The 18,359-nt window shown below is 35.4% G+C and overlaps 1 protein-coding gene across 10 annotated transcripts in view; it reads right to left on the bottom strand.

The window, feature by feature from the left end:
- Positions 1 to 1,518: 1,518 nt before the first annotated feature.
- Positions 1,519 to 18,359, bottom strand: part of LOC117972773 (roundabout homolog 2-like) — a 722,560-nt gene continuing 705,719 nt past the window's right edge. For 6 of the 10 annotated variants that reach the window (XM_059028671.1, XM_059028676.1, XM_059028672.1 and 3 more), the window contains 5 exons: positions 11,490 to 11,672; positions 10,339 to 10,509; positions 6,624 to 6,893; positions 3,951 to 4,235; positions 1,519 to 3,146 (listed from right to left, as the gene is read on the bottom strand). In XM_059028671.1, coding sequence (XP_058884654.1) covers positions 3,985 to 4,235; positions 6,624 to 6,893; positions 10,339 to 10,509; positions 11,490 to 11,672 — 875 coding nt within the window. In that variant the 3' untranslated portion in view covers positions 1,519 to 3,146; positions 3,951 to 3,984. The remainder of the gene's footprint in view (positions 3,147 to 3,950; positions 4,236 to 6,623; positions 6,894 to 10,338; positions 10,510 to 11,489; positions 11,673 to 18,359) is intronic. The other 4 variants (XM_059028680.1, XM_059028678.1, XM_059028679.1 and 1 more) reach the window with 2 other exon arrangements.

The raw sequence follows: 18,359 nt of genomic DNA, 5'->3' as shown, positions 1-18,359 counted from the left end.
ACACACATTTCTATAGTAGCCCAATAGGCTACCAGGGTCATTTTAAGTAAAATATTTTATTTTCTTTGTAGTATAGTCTTAATACCTAGCTAAGGTCAAATAACTAAGACTTTTGGTGGGATGGGCTGAAATACATTGAAATCAATAAATATTGCTGAATTTATATGAAGGGCAGGACAATTGGGATCCTAAGAGGTATCAAAGCATCAGTATCAGTACATACTGCATTTTTCAAAGAGACATATCCAGCCAAACTGAGCTTTTGATCTAAACATTCATATTTTACCCAAGAATGTCCTGGTTACTGGGCCTGGGAATTATGTGGTTTTGATTTGAACTGTCTTATGCCCATATTAAGAAACACTTGAGTGTTAGTGCTCACTTGTGTGCCAAGTTAATGATTGCTGATATTGAGAAAGCACTAACACTCAATGTTTCTGAATATAGCCGTTAGACATTAGTATTCTAAGACAGATTGGCTTCTTGTTAAGAAAGAAGGTAAATACACAACCGACATGAAAAGGTTGCGACCTGGCTCCATCGATGCTGCCTGACAGAAGCTGGAAACAGTAGTACAACCCCAGTGTGATAAAAACAGCTGAGCCTTACCTTGTGATGGCATGAATACAATATTACACAATTGATCACTTACACAGTCCAATGTATAGTACAAGCAGGCAGGTAAACATACTAGAACTAGGTCAAAACCTAATACTGACACAATTTTATTTGGACTTCCCAGTTATACTGTTTTCAAATTTTGTATTTAGTCACACTGAGCAGATGGTGTTTCACTAAGAGCAGCCTAACCTCCATACGAATGCAGCAAGTCTCCATTTAGCAACCTTTTTCAGTGCAAGACTATGGGGTGTGGTGGGCTTCATTAAAGAATAGCACCGATCAATTGCTGTTACGTGCTTTACTTTTAGCCACAGGAACAGTTTTTTAGACAAATACAGCTTGTACAATTACTACTATGCACTCAAAATACTCCAGTGGAATTAAGGTTGAGGCACCCAGTTTTGAAACAGTGCACTTTCTGCTCACATATATTTCAAAGGACATACATGAACACTTTTTCGTTTAAACAAGGCTATGAGATTAGCTTTCCACAACGTTAAAAACTTTTCCCAAGTTTAACATACTGTGTATAATTTATTAAATATTACAAAACATGCATACAATCTGAGCAAAGGGTAAACAGTCATTTAGGTGTTATAGACCTGTATAAATATTTTATTGTGTGTGTAAAGGAACAGTCAATAGACATTAATGTTTTTTGTTGTTTTTTTTTTCAGCTAAATATATTTCCACACAATTACACTATGTTAAAGGTGCACCGTGTTTTTTTTTTTTTTTTTTTTAAGGACAAAATATCTACAGCAGTTATTGTAAAATTATGAACTTGTTTATGTTTTTATAATGTCTAAATATTTTAATGTATTATTTGAGAGAGAGAGAGAGAGAGAGAGAGAGAGAGAGAGAGAGAGAGAGAGAGAGAGAGAGAGAGAGAGAGAGAGAGAGAGAGAGAGAGAGAGAGAGAGAGAGAGAGAGAGAGAGAGAGAGAGAGAGGTATATAGCAATAGCATCAGAACTTTGAAATCAAGAGATACTATCTGAGCTGGATATTGACCTGTTACACTATTAGAAAATATCATGCATCTTTAACTTAAGCCACAAGGCTAATTGATACACTTTATTTGTAATTTCCTAAGATAACCATGGGAACATAAAGTTAGTGGTAAAACATTTAATTATTCTGGGCTTGTACCTTATCATCTTTCTTTGTTCATAGCATCAGTTCTAATTTTAATTTGTAAAGTGAATGGTGATTCTACTGCTAAAGCAAATAAAATATTCTACTGGTGACAAATGTAAAACCAAATTTCCTGTTTAAAGCTTCAAAACAGTCTTGTTTTCAGATATTCAAGTTTTCAGCAAATCAATTTACTTTATATTCTAAAAGGTCATTTTTTTGTATTACTTTAGAACAGCGTTTGAAACAGTGAAATCTCACTTTATTATGACAAGTTGAGGGACACATGGCAAAAGGATGTAACAACTGGGTAGATGTCAGGAGTGAAAATGTAAACAGTGCCAGATAGGTAAAATGCTCATAAAATAAGATACAGAATGATATGGCCTTCAGTATACAGTTGGCAAATTACAAATAATAAGATATAAGGACATAATAGGAAACTGAAACATTGTGTGATGCCCTTTTGGAATACTGTCCTTGAAATGTACTGTCATTGGGTCTTCAATTAATTTTTTTTAATAGGGGGTTTTGTGGATTACAAGGCACAAGCCACAGGCAGGACTAATTGTAACGCCCTCTGTTTAAACCAGCTCTAGTGAAACACCTTTTTGGTACCATCATTCCAGCTTTTTTATTTATTTTTTTTCTCTCCAAGTCCAAGATTACTCTAAGTAGTGAACCAGATTTATCTGTTACCATCACATGTCTCTCACAAGCCTACTTAATCCTAAAAAGGTCAGGCCCCATTAAATACAATATCCTTTCTAGTGTTGAAGATGATTTCTTTCCAAAAGAAACCTCCTTTTTTATAGTTTACAGTACAAAACACCCTTCAAATTCAGTCTGGTTTTCTTCATGTCACAAGGAGTTAAAGTTTTGTGCTTATCACCAAAAAAAATGCAGTGCAAAACATTAAACATATAACAAAAATGTTTAACAATAAAACAATTATTTATGGCACCACAGCCTATTAATTCACGTATAGTACAAATGACCAATAAAAACTGACTATCATATGAAAAAAAAGCTAAAAAGTGATCTTGCATAGCAATGCAACATCAAACGATTATTTACAAAAACAAAATCCCTTTGTCTTGGAGGGTGCTCTTTTTTGTTTCTCATTTGTCTTTAAATACATTTCATTTTCTTTTTTTTTCTCCTGACAAGAAATAGTTAAGGTGGGAGGTGTGTTTCAGAGGACAAAAACATAAGAGTAACTGTGGGATATGTGTGTCTGTGTGTCTTTACATCACATTTACAGTTTCTTTTTTTTCTAATAGTACATAAATAAGGAAAAAGTTCATTACACCAACGGGTGTCATCACTTCGGTGAGATCAGACCTGGTGGTGTCAGAAGCAGCTAACGATGCATCCTTTTCAATTTACTCTACAAGAAATGCAGAAAACAGAAGCAGTTAGTACAAAAAGTGCACCATATTTCCAGGTCACATGTACCAATCTCACATACAATGTAATACCTGGATGCCTCAACAGTTAATAAATTAATTACTGGAAAAGCAAGGGTTTACTCTAGTCACACTATTCCACATCAAGAACAATCACAATTCAAGATGTAATTAGCAAAGACGTTCATGTTTCATGTATGGCACTACATTATACTGCAAGAAAAAAAAAAAAAAAACTTGAGTGCAATCTAACCTTTGGAATACTTCAGCCCAATCTGATCTTTACCAGGAATTATATCACGGAGAGTCACGGAGAGAATGTAATAAATTGGTGTGTGGGTAGTATCTGGGCCTTCGGGTTCACTGATTTAAGTGCTCGAGATATGTTTGCCCTGAAGTGCACAAACTGTGTATTATTATTATTAATTCTAATGGGCTCCCATGAGAAGACGTTCTAAGACTTTCTCTAGCAAAGCAGCTTAAATAAAAATGAAATATGTTTTTTTACACACACACAGTCGGGTCACAAAAAAATCTACCAGTACCCCAGGCTACCAGTTAATTCCAGTGCAGTAAGTGTAATCGCTGAACCAGAAAATGGCATATGCTGAAGACTGTTCTGTCTTGTAGAGAATGAAAGGGATTCTCTACAGTTTTCAATTACCTGTCCTTTTTATCTCTGTCCATCGATGCAGATGTTTTGAATTCATTACATTTTCACAGAAATAAGGCATTAATTGTAATTTGACAGAGGAAAAAGCAACTGGAAACAGAAAGAGAGGCACCTGTATAGGGAGGGAGACGAGCAAGCCCAGCCTCTTACTGTCGTTCAACTTTTCCAGAAAGGCCTTCTGCCAGAGAATACGTACATAATTCACCAGAGTACTGTCCTTGGCCATTTGTTCCCATGTATCCTAGATCTGGGAGGTCTGTGGTGTTACGTTGGTGAGGCCCCCTTGTGACCTCCCCTTTCCTTGGTCCAGTTGATCCTTTTGAAGAAGATGTTCCTGAAGAACTGTGTCCTCCTGGAGATGGGAAGCTGGGCTTGCTGTATGGCACCAGTGCCTCTTCTGGAATAAATACAAAGAGAACCTGTAAGTCTCACTGCCACATGCATGCTAAGTGTAAGGATGTAATTATGTCTCCAGGTACAGGCTTGAGTTGGAACATGAGTTTGAATGAAAGCTAGCTAAATACATCATTTTGCAATGAGACGCTTGTCTTAAGATACAATATCACAAATATAGAAAGGATAAATTCAGAAGCATTTAAATGAATACAATAATGTATTTAATTAATGCGTACATTTACCACATGGAATCCTCCTTACAGAGTACCCAGTGCCACTTCCTAGCACTGGAAATTATTGTTTGCTGCAAGGGTGGAAACTCTCCTCAACTAGTGCCACGGGCAGGCTGGAAAGCCAATCAATGATACATAAGGGACATTTTTAAATGACATTTCCAATTAATAGGACCGTCATAAAAAAGGTAGTTTTCTACAACCTGTGAAGATATTGTCCTTTACAATCTTCACTCTATAATCCAGTGTTCTGTTTGATACATAAGCACAGCTCAGTTGTATTGTTGGTTCAAGGTCACACAACCCAAAGCTATTCAGTTGCATGTAGAGTTTTCAGTTGCCCTGGTGAAGGCCAGTTTTATAATTAAAATGATACACCACATACTGGACATAGAATACATTTTAAATGCTGAAATCTGAAATTGTAGCAATTAAATTATTCAATAAAATCTAGTAAAGTAAAAAAATTAAATAAAAAAATGCTAATGCTTTTGTTGAATCAAAAAGTCATCATTTTTTATACATTGATGGTTCTGGGCGGTGTTGTCATCACACTCTAAACATATTGTACTCTCGACAGTGGTTTTTTCAGACATAAAGGGAGTTGATTTTTCAAAGGATTGCAACAGCCAAATCTATTACATTTATCTTGCCTTTATTTGAAAGCAGAACGGAAGGAGATAACTGAATTTCTAAGAAACTTTTGAATACATCCACAGTTCTTTTTACTGGGCTTTTTTATTATTTCCACTGGATTAGAAAATATGAAAAAATTGAAATGGTGGATCACAAACGCATTAAAATCTCCAGAAGTACAGTGCAGGGTGCGTCCCCACCTGTCGCTACTGTTTAAATAATGTACCTGTAATATTTATTTTCATTTTTTAAATCCTGACAACTTTTTACACTTATAACTTTAAAATCTGTTTCAAAACTCTTTTCAAAATGTCCTGTTTCAAAGCTCTTTTCAAAATGTCCACTCTAGCGCTGGGGTTTGAGATCATAACAACAAGTGCTCTGGCTTTTCTGTTCCATACCACATCATGGATCGTTATTGCTGTGTTTCCTGTTTGACAATGGGCAATAATAATAATAATAATTATAATAATAATAATAATAATAATAATGTTATATGTGTAAAAAGTTGTCAGGATGTTAACAATGAAAAGAACAATTACAGATATGTTATTTAAAGAGTTGTAGCAGCATGTAACGCTATATTTTCCGGAACCCCGCTATGCACTCTTTAACTGCAAGTTCAAATTGAGGAAGTAGTTTGAGTTGCATTTATAATTAATACAAAAAAAGTGAATTACTATGAACACTCAACTCAGAACCAAAGAGAAATGAATGGGTTCTTCACATTTTATATCATACAGTAGGGTTAACCATTTTAGATAAATAATTATTTTAAACAGTAATTCTTCACTTCTCATTGGATTCACCTCAAGTTCTGAGGTTAACACAAGTAGAAAAGGAAAATGAGCCAAGTCTGAAATTAAGATGGCAGGACCAAAATAACAACCCGTCAGAACACTGGCAATTTAATAAGGGTAAATGCAAGAGCCTGTCTTCTGACTTGGTGGTCTTGCTTTCCAAATCTAGCTTTCACTATCTCTATTATTTTTTTAATGCTGTTATGATACAATGCAATAGGATGTCGGGCACAAAAAGGGATACATCCAAATATTTCTGAATCCGACTCCTCAAAATATTTACTGCAGACAACTGAGCATTGTTATAAAGGTTGTCAAAAATGTCACAACGAGTTACCATTATTTATATTGAATAAACCTTGAACTGCCAGATGTAATATGAAGGCCTTGAAAACTGCATCAATATATGGCCGAAATGCTCCACAGTTATACTGTTATAATTTCCAAGACAAAATAGTGAAATGCAACCTTGTTTTTCAATACAATACAAAACCAATATGCAATTGATATACTTCAGCGCCTTATTGACCCTGATCCTTGCCTAGCATGGGGGTGAGCATGTCCTCTTGGCTGCATAAATAGTTTTTTTTTTTTGCAATTTTGTAATATTTATGTGAAAAAATATTAGAATATTTTGTGGAAGCATGAATTGGTCTGGTCAATGAATGTATTGTGACTCAATATTATTGTTAACCACTTTTATCAGCTTTGTTAACCCACCTGATCCATGTGCTTGCTTGTGGAGTCTCCTCATGTCATCGCTGCGCTCCATGGAGCTGACACGCTCCTGGGCTTGCCTCTGCCGTTCCAGAGACATCCTGGTCTGCCTCTCCAGGGAGCTCTTCTTCTCCTCCAGGCAGGAGACGTGCTGTCTCTCCAGGGAGCTGGCCGTCCTCTCTGTAGAGCCGCCCATGCCCATTCCTCTCTGCCCTGAACCTGAGTGCAGCCGGGATCCCTGGCATGGAGGGGGGTCTGGGGGTGGAGGCAAGTCTAAGAGTAAACACACAAACAACAAGGTTTAGCAACGTTGATAGGGATTGTTTTACATGTATAATTCTCTCAGTGGATTTTGTCCAGTGTTTGAAAATGGAGTTCAAAAAGTCAGTATTCAATATTATGCATTTATGGGGGGAAAAAGGGTAATATATTTTCATACATGTATCAGGGCTACCTCTTATTTTAAGAGTGCTGTCTTGTGCATTATTTGTAAGAAATTATAAGTCATATTTTTGTATTGACGTATGTAAGAAAAATGCTTAGAATGGTCAAATCTGATTTGAAAACTTTTTTCTAACTGCAAATTAAGTCAAGGAATTATATATATAGGGTTTAAGCGTCAAACTATATGCCAGGACTGGCCAAACTTCCTGACCCTACGAGCCGCATACCAAAATTTTCGTATGGCCAAGAACTGCAAGACACATATCGGTACTGTAAAACATGAAATGTTTGCGAGCAAGACATTTTAAATACTAGCATTGTTTCACATTTTGTTTTATTCTCTCAGATATTATAAGGGAATCTTGCACTTACTCTGTGCAGTAGTTATCTCTTGATGGCAGCAAAATACACAAGAACAAGCGATAGAGCATTGCAGAGCTTTACACAGTTTCTGTGTAATGTACTGTATGAATTAAAATGTAACACTATGGTGTTTTTCATTATTTCTGTTTATACTGTATGTATTATGCACTTTAAATAAAATATATTAAGTTATTATGAAGCAAAATACGATAACTGCCCTGGCTTCACCAAAAAACACCACATAAAAATTCTTGTAAGGATTATTTTTGACAAGCTCTTCCCTTCAAGATTTTAATGCTGTTTTTTTTGTTTTTGGTTTTTGTATGAATGCTCTGTGTATTAAATACTTTTGACAGCTTTGTGGATGACAAATGCACTGTATTTATTTTGAAAGAGATTACAGTACCTGCTCATGACGAGACGTAAGATATGAAAATATAATATACATTTTAGACCTGCAACATTTAAACATGCATTCTCTAGTCTAGTGCCAACACTCCAATTTTATAAAAAGATTAATTCATCTGAATAAGGACGTTTGGCATGACCAATATTCCATGCCATACAAAACTCTCTTAAGTTGTTAAATCAGCTAAATCGTTTGAGGTTGCTCGCCTTGTACAGACTACAACAAGTTGTTGCAGATGAGACACAGAGGTTTACCACAGTGAAAGCAAACTCTTCCTCCCATTCTGGCTAAAGCCTCATACTTTCGTTTAATACTCGTGGAGGGTTTGCTCAATGCCATTGTCTCCACGAAGTGAACAAGCACTTTACTCAAAATTATGAAACTGACTTTCAACTGCACATCCGGCTTTCACCGAGGTGATCGAAATACGCATGCGCCAGCGTGCGGTGTCGAAAGTCAACAAGTGATGAAATGTCCTTGCAGTGAACATATACAGGCTCAAAGAAACAAGAGAGAAGAAACAATAATTAACACAAATTAATAGAGAACAAAATATAATAAACTTGTGTTTATTTTTACTTTTTCTCTTGTTTCATTTTTGTTTATTATTCTTTCTTCAGTTCATTTGAGCCGCAAAGTGTGCGTCACCCAGCATTCCACCGGGAGCTGCAGAGTGGCCACTTTTGCTATATGCTGTAGATATCTCATTCAGCAAAACAACAATTTCAACACTTAGCTGCTGTAATGTGCTGTTATACCATATTACTAGTAATTAGAGTCATACTTTGATGTTGTTGTTTTTTTTTTTTTTTTAAATAATGAAAGAAATGTGTCAGCTTCCTACTTGAATGCCGCTGAAAGCACTAAAAGGCTTGTCAGCATTTCTTGGAAATGTATGGCTGCTTTACATATTGCTACTTAAAAGCTTTCGTTCAGAATCCAGTGAAGTCTGGCACTTTTACAACATTTTTAAAACTAAAACATTTCCAGACCACCTCTACACTGGTTAAAACATTAGAACTTATTACTAAAACCGGACTTTGGCTCTGGTTCCCCAGCGTCAAGAGAGAGAACACCAGCGAGGTAATATCTGTACAAGGCAGCATCCTGAAATGCAGAACACAATTTTTTTTTTCTATTTGCAATTGTAGATTACTCAGTCATAACATAATTTTGATAATATCTCATATCACAGTACTGTAGCATGTGCAGGCAAAATTGATTTATATAGTCATAGTCATAGTTATGTGCTAGTGAGATAAAAAGATTATTGTCCCATTACAGGTAGTGTTTGCATGCAAACAGACCTTTAAAAACTACTGTACACTTTTTTCAGAACATTAAATGGATATACTTCTCATAATACCATAACTATAATATTTTTAGAACATTCATCAAAGCAGAATGAATTTTTGCATGAAAAAAACAATAATCAAATATTTAAGAGAAAGTGTTTTAATTGGTATAAATTATGATTTAATTATAATGATGCTAATCAAAGTGTATTTAACATGTTTATTTGTCCTAGCTTCTTAAAATTAGGTATTGCATAAATCCAATGTTTGTAACAGTTATATCCATAACAAATATTTTGTGCCACACTTATATTTGTTACAAATCTCACAGAAATATATTTATTCATCTTGTATTTCATAACATTCACTTGGGGACATGGCCGTAACTAACTATGAGGACACTGAGGTTGTGTCCTTGGTTGTTTTTTTGCATCATCAATGCTGATGCTCATGTAAAAATTCTGGTAAAGTACAAAAGACTCCTTAATTTTGGTTGGCTGTGTAACATAGATTTGGAGGATGAACAGTATACCAAGCAGTCATATAAATACTGCCAGCTATAGCTTGAAACCTAAGTTTGACCTCAGTAGAATGCCAGCTCTGGTTACAACGCTGCTTGGGGAGTATCTTTTTACTGGTAGGCTTAAAGGTTAATTACGTTTTAACTTTCTTAAATATATATATACCTGTTTTACAAACCTAGATATTTAAGTGGTCTTAATTGGTGACATATTATACTAAATAAATGTCAGTTACAAATAAACTTGAATTAAAATCCTACATAGATTTATACATTCATAAATGGCTTTTTCTGGGATGAATGATTCTAATACCTGGATATTATATATACCTTGAAATTATGCAATCATTCATTCACTGATATACTGTAACATCCATATCACAAAGGCACAGCTTTTGTTAACAAGTGGCATGTACAGCGATAACATTGCGATTTTGATTAATGACTAGTGTTGTACTTCTAAAATTGTAAATTTGGTAGAAGTTGTGGGTTTGTATCTTAATCCTGCTAATTAATTTAGTTTAAGAATGCAATTCTGTTTTCAGAGTCTTTTAACTGTTCTTTGTTCCAGGGTTGCTAAAGTTGTTTTCAAACCCCAGACCTAAGGGTGCCATGGCATCAGCCTAAGCCTACTGTTTCACTGCTACAGTATGATCTGTTCAATTCCGTTGGTGTCTACACACTCACCGTCTGCTATGCCTTCCCTGCGGTGAGGCATGGGTGCCTGGTCCAGTCTGCCTCCCTTGTGTTTCTTTGTTGGCCTGGCCTTTTGGTTCTGGCTGTGAGCTGCACTGGTGTTGCTGTCTGTTGAAAACGGACTGCCGGGCCGAAGTCTCTGAGAGGAAGAGTAGCCTTTACCTAGAGAAAGTGTCCATTCAGTTACTAACATGAAGTTGCCAGGTTGTGTTGTAAGATAGAATAATATCATGCTTAACCTTTGGATGTATTTTTTTTCAAACAGCTTATTCTAAGTTTGTACAATTATAAACCCAAACACTGGATGGCTGGGGAACAAAACTGGATTTGCTTATCTAGTACAATATACATTCCAAGAATTATTTATTTAATAATTTGTTTTGATAGACTTTATTATCTTATTCAGTAGACAGGAGTAAAGAAAGGTGTTTACATATGCCATGTTTATCTATATATTGAACATACACTACTAAATCATATACATGGGCCCATTGTAGAGGATACATTATTAGCTTTCATGACTTGGGGCTCAAAATCCCTTGTGTTAAAAGTTAAACATGTACTGAAGTAAGGAAAAAAAAATAACATTCAGAAGCAATTCCACCAGACAGCTTGAGTTGAAAGCGAGAAACTGTTAGTTTACCAGAAGCAGAAAGAATAACAACCCGTTGATCTTCCCAGAGCAAAGACAGTACCAGCCACAGAATAATCTGTTTTCTTTTCAGTATGATTTTGAAGAAGAAAAATAAGAAGATGCAAGGTGGTATATAAACTGATGGGTTTTTGATTAATTTAATGACCAAAACACAATAGCCAGTTTACCAAAAACATTAAACAAATCAAATACAGTAGGATTTTGCACTAACCCCCTATAAGATATTGTCCAGAACTGTATGCAAGTCTTATTACATTGAAAGCATGAAAAAGACACCAACACTGCACTTAACCAAATAAGTGTTTAAAAAAAGGGTGTTAAATCAATGAAGAGCAGCCCCAGGAAATGCACCCTGTGTCATGCATGTATAATTGCAGAGTGATAGCTATAGCTGGAGCTTCCGATCCATTAGGGGAAAGTTGAGGTTTTCAGAATAGCAAGAGACATCCACCATGCCACAGTGGTTAAACTTGGTGGGTTCACAAACCTTTTTTGGTTAAGCTTGTCCCATCAAACCTGAAGCCAGCTTTGTCTGCTGCAGCAACCAACGCCTGGGCAAAGCTGCCATTGGTAAATATGGAGTCGTCAGAGGAGCTACCTATGCTAGACCTATGGCTAGATAAGTTATGTTCCTCCTCTGAAGCAGAACCCCATCCATTAACCATTGAACCTAAAAACAAATGCAGGAGGTCCAGTAAGCCATAGGGGTTTTAGTATTAACTATGTTCAACATTACTCATCCTTACAAAACAATAGCAGGAGTTGCTGAGGTAAATAAATAATCAAAACCTTTTTTTTTTTTTTTTTTACAAAATATTAAAACCGCTCATTAATGAGGAAAGCTTAAGGCTGCCACTAAAAAAGGTGACAAGTGAAGCAAAATACACAAAGACAAACAAATACGTCAAGCATCAACTGAGCGTTTTTCAGCAGATACAGCACATTGATCCCACTGTTATAAAGAAACATTTTAATAAAGGCTAATTGTACCTTAATATTAACATGTAGAATCATGTAAGTGTTTTCATCTTTGTCTACATCACTGTGTCCCTGAATCTTCCAAATACATGTATGGATTCAAATATTCTATTTTAGAGCAAAAACCTATTAAAATCTAGCAGCAACCATCGTACAAATACTGTTTCAGTAACCTTTTAGTACTTTGTCATATAGTAATAAATAATGGGTTTCTCCCGCAATACCAGTGGATTTTATCAAATCCCATAGGATTTCTTGTGATATGAGCCATAAATAAGTGGAGGCAGTATTATAATTCTTTACAAATCATTTATAAATGATTTGACAGGGGGTGGTCTGTTAATTGGAAAATCTAGTGTTTTAGTAAATCTAGTGCTTTGAAAATGAGAAACTTCCAAAAAAGGAAGCTGGTTTGCAAGCTGTGCATTATCATTTTTATTAAATGCTTATTTCCCTTTATATAAATACAGAACTGTGTACAAGAGATATTATATCCATTCCTGCCAGGAAAGAAAAGTAGTTCTGTGTCCTAAAATGCCAGAGCTCATCAGCTTCAATAAGCTGGCAAGCTATGTAACAGAAGTTCGTGAACTTCAGACTATACAAACACTAACTATAGGAACCCAGGAGGCTGACAGGCAGACAAGAGACAGCAAGGGAGCAGAGCGGAATAATAAGTGACAAAGCTCCACTCTGCTGGGCAAGCTCACCCCTGGAAGTTGTGACTTCTCAAACAGCTTTCACAGGGGACACAAGCTGAAAGGGTGTCAGCAGGCCAGCAAGAACGGTCTAAGGTTACAGACAGCTTTAAGAAGCCATGGATAATGAGGCTAAAACCTTCACCTTCAGTGTTTGAACACTGAGGTAAAGCAGTAGGTACTGGCATAGTTGACTTGGCTTTTGAAATAACATGCCTGAAAGGTAGAACGCTGAAATATATACTGTGTAAAACTGTTATAGTATGTTACCAAGTGTCAAATAAGATATTTGCTGAAGCTATTTGGGTCATTCAAATGTCTTCTGCTTCACTTCACCACCTGGCCTAAGTATAAATGGTGAAAATATGGGACAGAAAGGCCTGAATATATAGTTATAAAAATATTTTTTTCACAAGTTTATTGGACAAACAAAGCCTGTAAATTAAGTAGATGTGATTATGATACAATGTGTAATAAGGTAGGTTTTCATCTATCTAAGTCAATATGTTGTTCACAAGGGAACGTAAGGTAAGGTCAACCTTAGCTAATCCTGTGACTGTGACAGTGTCCCTTTAAGGAAGTATGATTCTTTTTTTTTATATTATTAAGAGTAACAGTAAAAGACTTGTCTGTAAAGCCTGGTACACGCTGCCTGATGCGATCGTCAAAATATAAAAACATGTTTAAACTTTGCGAGACGACTGAAATAGTTTGGCTGATCCTTAAAATCGCATTGCAAAGCATAATACACTGCATTGAGGCATTTACAGGGACTGAGGGAACGTCACCTTTTGACAAAAGTGATTCTGCTACCATCTGTGTTCATGCAACAGCAAGCAAATCAAGTGGGATCTACCTACTGTACCTGTTTAATGCTGTGCTTATGACCACAGTGGGAAGTGTGACTTATGTGGACTAAACCTAATTTACAACCTATAGCAAGGGACAACAAAATTAATTAATCTTTGGTCCTGTCCACAATACATAACCGATCTCGAGAACCGTACTCAAAAACCTTTTAATTAATTCAGCTCAAAGCATCCACACTAAAGTACTGTTTCATGTTTAGTTGGGCTTAACGCGTACAAACACTATTAAAATAGTTCAGTTACAGTTCCTAGCAGCGCAATGGACTGTGGGACTTAATATGACATTATCCCACCATGCACTGTATTTAATGTTTACAACCCGGCAAATATGGAGCCTGTGCCCATGGAAGGCGCTTCTTAGCATGAACATTTTTTTCTTTCTTAAAAACACAAGGTACATTTTATCATAATGAAACAGACTTATAAGTGTGAAAAGTTGTCAGGATGTTAACAATGAAAATACAAATTACAGGTATGTTATTTAAACAGTTGTAGCAACATGTGGGGACGTGTGACGCTATATTTTTTGGAACACTGCTACTTACTCTTTAAGACCATAACAAAAGAAAGTATTAGAAAAATGTAAGTGAAATGGCTTCAATGCATTATATAATATGACCAGAAACATCACACAGAAATCCTTCAACAGAATTTCCAACTTACTGGTTTCCAACTACAGAAATAACATTCCTCTGATTTATCTTTAGTGGCAGTATCTTAAGTACTTGTTCAAATGTTGCTGAGCAGTAAAATGCTATGATAAAGTGAGATCTTGCAGCTTCTCAATTACATCTTCAGCACTAAAATAAATTTACGATCACTAGTTGGTTCATTTGCATTTTACTTTACACTAAAATCACCCTTGCTGATGAACATGAACCTCTTAAAGCCATTAAACTCTTTTCCTCTGCCTTTGACCTTGCTAATTGTTGCATTGCCTCTTTTTATGTGTAAAAAGTGGTGCTGAATTGTCTTTTTTGTGATTGCATCTTTTCCATCCATCCACTACAGACCCTCAATTAAATCACTTTTAACTGCCTGTGAAATAAATATGTTTTGCAAAGTGAATACATACATTCACTCCATACATGATGGTTTTAGTGCAGCAAACAGATTATTGTAGTCATTTTTTTCTCAATTATTTTCTGATACACACATAAGCACTGAAAATACTAATGGCACGTGCTTATTAAGCAAACAGGAATATGATTAACATTTGTGATACAGTTTATTGGGCTCTGTCACTGAGGTTTTTTTTTTTACGTTATTTTTTATGTTTATAAAATGAGAATAAACAAATAAAACCTCTAAAACAGCAACGTTTTGTGAATAGTGACGATTGTATAAAAAAGATTGAAATTAATTCAAACAACATTTGCTTGTACTAAAAATTATAAGTTTATTATATCTGAAACTTTATTATTATATGGTTTCTTCAGGCAATTAAAAAAACAAACATTTTTTTAGTGTCCACAGTGGCTCACCTAGTAAAAGCACAACTGCTTTAGTGATGCAAACAGCAGCATGCTGGTCTAATCCTGTTGGCACTGTATTGCCAAATAATTAGTTTACCTCACCCTGCTTCAGTGACCCTTACTGGGCAGGTGCCAGTTTTACAAAGCATCAGTATCAGGAATCTGTAGATTTTTTGTTCCTGTAAAATCAACTTCAGCAAGGGACAGCAAAACAGTTAGCTAACAGACTGTACTAAAGGACTATGCTGTGCCAAAATGAGCACAGCATTAACAATATGTATGGTACTTGCATAATGATTTCTGTTTAGTTTTCAAGTAGCCTAAAATTACAGCTAGATAAATGCAGTTTGCATTATTGTGCATTTAAATTTGTTAGAAATTATGATGGTTCTGTGATTTCATATTGAAGTTCAGTAAACTAATTAATGTAGCATAATGCACTATGTTATTATTATTATTATTATTATTTATTTCTTAGCAGACGCCCTTATCCAGGGCGACTTACAATTGTTACAAGATATCACATTATTTTTTACATACAATTACCCATTTATACAGTTGGGTTTTTACTGGAGCAATTTTAGGTAAAGTACCTTGCTCAAGAGCCCTAACCACTACTCCACACTGCTGCCCGTGTTAACGATAAAGTAATATTTTATGCAAGGACTGGGAATCACCAACCCGCTTAAGTGTAATCTCTGTTAAAGTGTAGACATATTTCTGAAAAATTGGTTATTATTATTATTATTATTATTATTATTATTATTATTATTATTATTATTATTATTACATGTAACACAGTTGTATAACCGATTTTTCAGCAATATTTATATGAAATCACGGAACCATCAGTTTATAACATATTTAAATGCACAATAATGAAAACTGCATTCATCAACTGTAATTTTAGGCTACTTGAAAACTGAACAGAAATAGTTATTGAGTTTGATTGCAACTTCGATTGCTAGAAATATCAAGAGCACAATACTGTATATACTGCATGATTATTGATTTGTACCGATATCTGGTGGCATTGTGTTACTCTGTATTACAGGATACTGCAGTTTTGATAGACCAAGGCTGACTGAAAAATATGTCCGGGTTTGGTCTGTGGAAAAGGTGGCAACCCTAGGGGGGTACATTCAAATTGGGTAGAAAAACACAGGTAAAATAATTGCAGCCAATACAAATGTCCTATTCTAGTTATAGACCATATCTTTGAAACATTACTTCTAGAGAAAGGGATCTTTTTATATCAGAAATTATAGAACAGTTGCACTGCCTGCAATTGTCTTACATGTTCATGCTTGTTGATACAGTTTAGTAATGTTTCCCAAGTCTGTTGTAAATAAATACATTTCACATTACAATTGTTAACATTTGGTAACAACTGCCCATCTTGGTAATGAAATGTGTATCTTGTACAGTGGCATGTCCTGTGTTACTACAGTCTGGTTGTTAATTTTGGTGAGGTCTGAAAGAATGAGAAACATTATTCCAAAATAAGTACTCAGTTTTAGAGTGATAAGCAGGAACATGGATGAGCAAAATTCATAAATGTCAATAGAATGTACAAGATTAACAGCTCAGCCCTTAGACACTTTACTTTAATCCCTACACATATATTATCAAGGTGGTACATCTCATAGAAAAAAATACTGGAGCTCTTTTCAGTTATATCACTAGGGCGATTTTTGTTAAACCAAATTTATAGCCGTAGTAAAAATGCAAAAGGGGCTGTCTTTGAAAACTGCACAGTACTGTATTTCACAGCCAAAGTGCATTTACATTTTTATGTACCTTTTTTGCTGATGTATGAACACAAATTTAAAAAGGAACCTCGGATAATATTTTTAAAACCCTACAGTTAACGGACATTATTAATTGAGCATATCTGCAAGGCAGGTTTTTTTTTTTTTTTTTAAGATCAGAAGGCAAGTAGAAATGACGTCTCAGGGAACTAATAAGTAGAAGAAAAAAAGGAAGGATATCAATTTGCGTCCTACATTGTAAGGTTGCTTGTTAAATCCAGTACTGGCGTTGACATAGTATACATACAATATGCTGTACATCAAACATATCTGGTCCTAATAAAAGAAAAAAAAATCACCATGGGAACCGGTTAGTTGCTCGGTCCCTTAGCTCTTATTCTAGAGAGGAGATGGCCGCCTCCAGCATTATGAGCTCACTGAAGCACAGCTTGTAGTTTAGACCAGAGCTGAAACTAATCCTAAACCATTCAGATGCCACATGACAGAGGGAATTGCATTACAGCACTCTAAAATACATGTAATTATTGAAAGGTGTATTTAACATTTCAGGGACTGGTGGTTATAATGACACAAAATAATGAGGGTCACATACTATACAGTTATCTACATGTATTAAGTGGTAACAGGGTAATTTACTGCTTCATAATATAATGCATTAACAGAAAAAAATAAAGGAGGTTAAATGAAAACCTGTACCGGCTGGCAATAATGCACACTGCCCTGAGAAGACATTTGGTGTATAATGTTTTTTATTAGACAACCCCCACCTCCATTACTGCTACTTACACAGCCACCCACTCTAAATTATAAAATAATAAATACGATGACTGTTTTCTTATCTTTCACTCTTCTCCTCATTGGTCTTCTGAAGTGCTGTCTGGCATTTCCTCTCACAATCTCAGAGTTCTTCTGTTTTCTTTAATTCCTAATTATTAGGTGCAGATTATGCCATAAACATGACAAGATGTCAGCTCCATCAAACATAAGAACTTTAGATTTACATTGCTTTTGAAGACAAGCTGTACGGAGCAAAAACTTGAGGGAAAAACTGATGGAAGGTTGGCTTAACTTCTTTTCTTCCCCAAGCAAGTGACACACACCTGATCTGGGGGATGGTGGATCAAAGCAGTAAATCTACAGAAATGCATAAATGCACAATGTGTCATATAGAAAGGAATAATCTAGGTCATACTAAAATATAACTCCCTTACAGTGTTCATATACCCAGCTAGATGTAAGAATACATTTTAATGTCTTATCTTCCTATTACTCAGGTAATGATACCAGAACTATGTGGAACCCCTATTTGGAGCTTCTGTAAATGTCCTGTTCAGTTGAAAATAGTTGTTATCTGTAATGAAATACACGGCACATAATTTGTATCTCCAACCTTTTCTCATATAACCTGCCAATCTGTTTTAAAAGCCAGCATTCATTGAAAGCCGATGCATGTTTTTCTCTTTAATATGCTGGCGCTTCTTAAGATTCATGAAGTCTCTTATCTTATTTTTATTCTTCTGAGCAGCTAAACTATTTGAAGATGATGTGGTGTACTAAACTAACAT

Source organism: Acipenser ruthenus, chromosome 8, assembly GCF_902713425.1.
Source record: "Acipenser ruthenus chromosome 8, fAciRut3.2 maternal haplotype, whole genome shotgun sequence".
Classification (NCBI taxonomy): Eukaryota; Metazoa; Chordata; class Actinopteri; order Acipenseriformes; family Acipenseridae; genus Acipenser; species Acipenser ruthenus.
The sequence above is the reverse complement of the archived record's forward strand: the minus strand, read 5'-3'. Positions and strand labels throughout refer to the sequence as shown.